Source organism: Pinus tabuliformis, chromosome J, assembly GCF_031772625.1.
Source record: "Pinus tabuliformis cultivar Carrire ecotype Pingquan chromosome J, CPIR1, whole genome shotgun sequence".
Taxonomy (NCBI): domain Eukaryota; kingdom Viridiplantae; phylum Streptophyta; class Pinopsida; order Pinales; family Pinaceae; genus Pinus; species Pinus tabuliformis.
Genome location: NC_142295.1, coordinates 1,524,732,505 through 1,524,739,197, shown reverse-complemented (window position 1 = coordinate 1,524,739,197; position 6,693 = coordinate 1,524,732,505). Strand labels below are relative to the sequence as shown.

The following is a 6,693-nucleotide window of genomic DNA, read 5'->3' as shown; positions in this document are numbered from 1 at the left end:
TCTATCTTTATATTATGAATTGACCATTAAATCATATATATTAAGTAAAACATATTTCACAAACCATGCTTATTGTATACGATTGATTTTCTCCTTTCCTTCGCAACTTTGAATTTCAGGAAAAGAGAGACATCTAAGGCCGAGATTGTTGTCAGTTTGATGTGTGCTTATTAGTGAACAGAATATCATTAATTTTATGAAGGTCGTCGCGCCTTTTTATTGGGAAATGTGTGCGTATGGAAACGTACGAACTTAGTTAACTTAGTTACATTTATTTATTTATTTGAAAATGCGGTTCCTCCTACTGGTTTACAGTTGCAGAGTTACCGTCAATCACATCATTTTACAGTATACTTTCGAAGAGAAATTGAAGAGTCCCCGATCCAATTCTTGTTATATATAGATGTGAGGAGTCTGTGGAGTACCTCATTCGTTGTGGGTGGCTAAGTTGCTAACAATGGCGAATTTGTTGTATTCTGAGCGCCTAATGCTGGAATGTGCCGAGTTTTACATCAAATTTGCCGCTGCTATCCTAGTTACATTAGTGCTGTCATGGAGTTTCTTGTTCCTGCAAGTGAGAAAGCGGAGGTTGCCACCGGGGCCGTTTCCTTTGCCGATCGTTGGAAACCTACACCTCCTGCTCGGACACCTTCCACACCAAGCCCTAGCAACTCTCTCTCTCAAATGCGGGCCTCTCATGTCTCTGCGCCTGGGGTCCTCTGCCCTCACCCTAGTCGTCTCCTCCGCAGATATGGCCAAGGAATTTCTCAAGAATAATGATCGCCTTTTCGCTGGCAGACCTCAATCCATGGCTGCTAAGTATCTGTCGTATAATTTCTCTAACGTGGGCTATGCTCCATATGGTGCTTACTGGAGACAAATGCGTAAGATCTGCGTTTTACAGTTGCTCAGCTCCAAACGCTTGGATTCCTTCCGCTTCATAAGAGAGGAGGAAGTGTGTTGTATGATTCGTTCTATTATTGAAGACAGTGAGGGCTCTCATGTTCCCGTAAGCATTAGCAAAGCTGTGTCGACACTTGCGACTTCTATTATCTGCAGGATGGCCTTCGGCAGAAAGTACTCGGACCAACAGTTAATTGAAAGCATCAAAGAAAGTTTTCTGTTAGCCGGTACTTTCAATATCGCAGATTATATACCATACTTGGCGTGGCTAGATTTGCAAGGTTTGGGACGGCGATTCAAGAAAATACACAAGACGGTAGACCATTTCTTCAACAATGTGATAGAGGAACACATTGCGCGGAATGACCCCAACGTCACACCTGATCTTGTCGACGTTTTGCTGGCAATCTGCGCAGATAATGATACGGAGTTCCAAATTAAACGAAAACATATTAAAGGCGTCATTGCCGTACGTTACGTTAAATGTTTTTTCACATTAAAACATTCAATTGCATTGACTTTTAAAGAGTAAAGATTTATACATTGATGTACATTGTATGTGCAGGATATGTTCGCCGCGGGAACGGACACGTCATCGATTGCTATAGAGTGGGGAATGTCCGAAGTGCTGAGAAACCCGCCAGTGCTGAAGAAGCTTCAGGAGGAGCTTGAACGCGTGGTTGGAATGGAGCGTATGGTACAAGAATCTGATCTGTCGTCTCTCATTTATTTACAAGCTGTGGTCAAAGAAACGCTTAGGCTCCACCCACCTGGGCCTCTTGCTATTCCCCATTTATCTTTGGAGGATTGCAGTGTATCGGGCTATGAAATCCCTGGTGGCACTTGCGTTCTGCTGAACCTTTGGGCGATTGGGAGGAATCCAAAGTCGTGGGAGGATGCCGAAAGTTTCAAGCCAGAGAGGTTCATGGAAAAAACTGGGGCGGCAGAGGTGGATGTAAATGTCCAGAACTTCGAGTGGATTCCATTTGGAGCGGGAAGGAGAGGATGCCCCGGACAGCAACTGGGAATGCTTGTTGTAGAGTTTGGGATGGCGCAGTTGCTGCACTGTTTCAACTGGAGGCTCCCGGAGAAAATGAATGGGCAGGAGGAGTTGGATATGAGTGAGAGGTTTAATGGACTGACACTGCCCCGGGCGCATGAACTCGTGGCTGTTCCAACTCCTCGACTCTCCGTACTCTGATTTTATATTGACGTTACCAACTGTGTTTTCCTTCATTTCAATAAAATAGGTGAGACAGACATGTTTATCGTGTTTGTATAACGTTAATGTCGTGCTGAAATAAGAGATATCTCGAAGCCGATATTTTACATATTTTACATGCGGTTGGGAGGCACGGCAATGTGTATGTTTTGACTATCCTAATATATATGCTTGTGATACTGTGGCTGTTTATTGATTTTTATTTTTTAATAGTTTGTAGGTCATATTATTTGGTTTACGATTATAATTATGGATCAATATATGGGTAGTGATATTATGTGGGTTATGTATTAATATCTTGGCAGTACAACTGCTTAAAAAATGAAGTTAACAGGATGATAAGAAAACGCGTTTTATATATATACGATTAAGAATTATTGTGAGAGAGAATATTTTTTTTTTTTCTCATTTTAATTTTAATATAAAACTTATGTAAATTTATTATGTATATATAAGATAAAATAAAAATATATTTTTAAAAACTAAATTAATATTTCTTTATAATATTTTTTTTCCAACTTATAATATTAATTATTAACTTTTTTAATTAAAAATTATAATAAAATTGATTATTAATTTATTCATTACAATAATATTGTTTCTAGCTTTTTCAACCTTATTGTAAGTTATTATTAATTTTGTTTAATAAAAATTATAATAAAATTGATTATTAATTTATTCATTACGATAATATTGTTGTTCACTTTTGGTACCTATAGTGCATGAAACTGAAAATGACAAACATACGAATAACTTTTATAGAAAGGCTTTTAGAAGTATCGTTTCAATTTTAGTTGACAACAAAAATTGATTATTAATTGATTGATATTGCTACAAACATCTCCTAGATTGATATTGTTGCAAACATTTTCTACCTCGTCTCGTCGTATATAAACTAAAGGGAAACCTAATAAAAACAAGGTGGGTTGCGAGTAACAAGTCCCTGCCCAAGGGCATGATGCCAAGAACAAAGACTGTCAATTGTTGCATTGAAACAATGAGCATATGAAACAGAAGCAGGGATGGGAGAGATACTTGCACATTTCCAAGCTAAATAGTGAACATTGGAATAGTTTCGATACAAAACACATTTCAAATTGTTTGACAATGTTGTCTGTTGATTGTCTTCCATAAAACTACAACTATCTGAGGTAGGGGATTGCAATATGGGCATAGAATAAGATCCCCAATTTTTCAAGATATCAAAGACTTCCATCTTCTACTAGCCTGTGCTCACCAAGTGCGGATCGCGGAAAAAGAGAAAAAAAAGAATATGTGCCTAAATGGGGATTGTGTACAATATGATGCCATTTGGCTTGAAGAATGCCCGGTTTTTGGATCGTTGTATATTCCATTTCAAATGTAAACCACTGGGCAATTACTACCTTTTGTAAATGCTTGGCTATTCCAAGTTCTAACAACTAAACATGGATGGATTAAATTCAACTTCTTGTGTACGTGAAGGGCGACCTACAGGTGTTCTTTCTAGTTCGGATGGGTCACTCTCGGTTGAATGTCTATGGCTTCTTATTTGGGAAATCGAACATCCAGAATGTTCTAAAGATTGGGAAAAGGGGATACCACGAAGACACTCATTGACTGCCATTGCCGATAGCAATGAGACTGGAAATTGAAAGCTACATTTTCTAGCTCTGGCACGAAGAAGAGTTAAGGTAGACACAGTTGAGCTAGCGGAACCCTGAAAGAGAAAGTGTCACCAAGCAATCAAAGCTGTTGGGGATTTATGAAAATTCCATAACAGACAGACAACAAAAATGCTGTGTTTTTATACTCTGTTTTAACACAGAAAACTCAGAAAAACAGAAAAAAAATCGTTCTCTGCCTTGGTGTTGCAGCAACGCAAAAAAAAAATATTTTTTGAAAACTGAATTTCAATAGTGCACAGCAAAAGGGTAGTTGTATTCATGTATAATACTTCCTCTAACAGAGGGATTTCTACAAGGCTACTTTAAATACAGTTCAAAACTTAAAAAGACTTCAAGCTGTAAACAAAAAATACATTACTGTGTTTGCACTGCTGTACATTACAGAAAACAAAATACTCTGTCTCCTCTGAAAAATCAACAAGCTGCTTTTCACTGCTGTGTCTGCACTCTGCATTGCTATGACTGCACTCCTGTGCATCTACAAAACACTTTGTTTCTGGTCAGAACTAATGTTGCTGTAACACTCTGTTTCAGCTCAGAACGCTGCTGTAACACGCTGCTGTAACACGCTGTTTTTTCCTTGAAACATTTTACACTGCTGTGTGTAAATTACATTCATACATTCACGCTGCTGGATAAAAAAAAACTTCTGCACTGCTGTGCATTACAAAGAGAGCTCTGTCTCTGTTCCAAAAAAAACTAACACACTGCTGTGTCTACACTACATTTTTCAGATTCAACGAAAAACTGAACTTCACATTTTTTTTACTTGCCGTAAAAGCAAAACTATACCTGTGAATTAAAATAAAATAAAATTAAAAATCCTACCTACATTTACCAACTACAGCAATAAATTACCATCATTTCGTGAGTGACCACCATTCCGTAATAAATTGCTGTGTAATGGCTGATTCAGGAAAAGACTGGAGCTGCGGCTGTTTAATGGCAGTTTCATCAATGTAGAGGTATGGCTGTTGATTCATCAGTACAGGAGTATGGCAAAGGACAAGCCCTGCAGTTGAAAATAATATTTCAACACTCCCCTTTAGTTTCAACTGCTGGGTTATCAGTCATACCCAGACATTTCCTCAAAAATTCAAAACTTTTCTATCCCAAAGGCTTGGTTAGAATGTCTGCAACCTGCTCCTGAGTTTTGCAATGTACTAAGACAATTTCTCCATTATTTACCAACTCTCTGATATAATGAAACCTTGTGTCAATGTGTTTCGTTCTCTTATGAAACACAGAATTTTTGGATAATGCAATAGCAGAACTGTTGTCACAATAAATCACAGTTCCTTTTACCTGCTCTTGGCCTAAGCTCCTTAACATCCTTCTCATCCAAACTGCTTGACATGCTGCTGTTGTAGCTGCCACGTACTCTGCTTCTGCTGTAGACAATGCCACAATTGGCTGTTTCTTGGAAGCCCATGAAATGGCTCTTGAACCCATATGAAAAACATAACCGGAAGTGCTTTTCCGATCATCTACACTTCCAGCCCAATCACTATCAGTGTATCCAACTAAATTTGAACATTCTGAAGTAGTATATAAAATTCCAAACCTTTTGGTACCTTTGACATACCTCAGAATTCTTTTTGCTGCCTGCCAATGTGCTTCCTTTGGCCTCTCCATGAATCTGGAAATTAAACTAACAGCAAACATAATGTCAAGCCTAGTAGCTGTTAAATACATAAGGCTGCCAACAATACTCTTGTACAAACTAGGATCAAAATCCTTGCTGCTGTCCTCTCTGCTGAGTTTTAATCCCATTACTGTGGGAGTGATCGCTGCTTTGCATTCTTGCATGTTAAATCTGCCCAACACTTGATTTACATATCTAGCTTGTGAGATAAAAATTCCTTTTTCATTTTGATCTACTTCTATGCCTAAGAAGTATCTCAAGAAACCCATGTCAGTCATTTCAAATCCCTCTTTCATGACTGATTTAAAATTATCAATGAGCTGATCATCATTACCTGTGAAAATAACATCATCAACATATAAGACAACAATTAAAATTTTACCATCCTTTTCTTTGATGTAGACGGTGGGTTCTCCTTCACACTTGTCAAATTCATTATCCAATAGATAGGAATCTATCCTGCTGTACCATGCTCTTGGCGCTTGCTTCAGCCCATAAAGAGCTTTCTTCAATTTGCACACTTTGTGCTCTTCACCTTTCTTCTCATAGCCTAGAGGTTGTTCAATGTAAACCTCTTCCTTTAAGACTCCATTTAGGAATGCTGACTTCACATCCATTTGGTAAATGTTCCACTTGTTTTGAGCTACTATGGACAACACTGCTCTCACGGTTTCCATTCTTGCAACCGGTGCGAAAGTCTCCTCATAATCTCTCCCATATTGCTGCTTGTACCCTTTGACAACCAGCCTTGCCTTGTGTCTTTCTATTTTACCTTCATCATTGCTCTTGGTCTTGTAAACCCATTTCACTCCAATGACTTCTTTGCCTTTTGGTAGCTCAACCAAATCCCATGTTTTGTTTCTCTCTATGGCATTCATCTCCTCATCCATAGCTTCTATCCATTTCTTATCTTTAATTGCATCTTTGAAATGAATAGGGTCTTCAACATGACAATATAAAGCAAATAAAGAATTCATACCTTCATTTGCTGCTTCTTGTTCATAAATTTCATTTAAATTTCTGAACTTCTTACCTCTTTCATTTGGTGTATAAGTGCTTGAAGAAGCACTTGAATTTCCTCCTTGTGGTGTGCTTGAAGAAGCACTTTCATTTCTTCTCAAGGGTGTCTCTTGCTGTCCTTGTGTTGGCGCTGCTGTTTGGGGATGCATTTCAGCCACCTCCTCATCATCTTCATCATGAGACAAACAGTTTTTAACATTCACTGTTTTCTCTATGCTTCCATCCCAAGCTTCCTC

The 6,693-nt window shown here is 38.4% G+C and overlaps 1 protein-coding gene across 1 annotated transcript; it reads left to right on the top strand.

Moving 5' to 3' along the window:
- The first annotated feature begins 441 nt into the window (after nt 1–441).
- LOC149233301 (cytochrome P450 71AU50-like) lies at nt 442–2,303 on the top strand. The gene is made up of 2 exons (XM_089376709.1): nt 442–1,372; nt 1,469–2,303. The coding sequence occupies exons 1-2, from the start codon at nt 458–460 to the stop codon at nt 2,102–2,104; spliced, it is 1,551 nt and encodes a 516-aa protein (XP_089232835.1). The 5' UTR covers nt 442–457; the 3' UTR covers nt 2,105–2,303.
- Nucleotides 2,304–6,693: the final 4,390 nt, after the last annotated feature.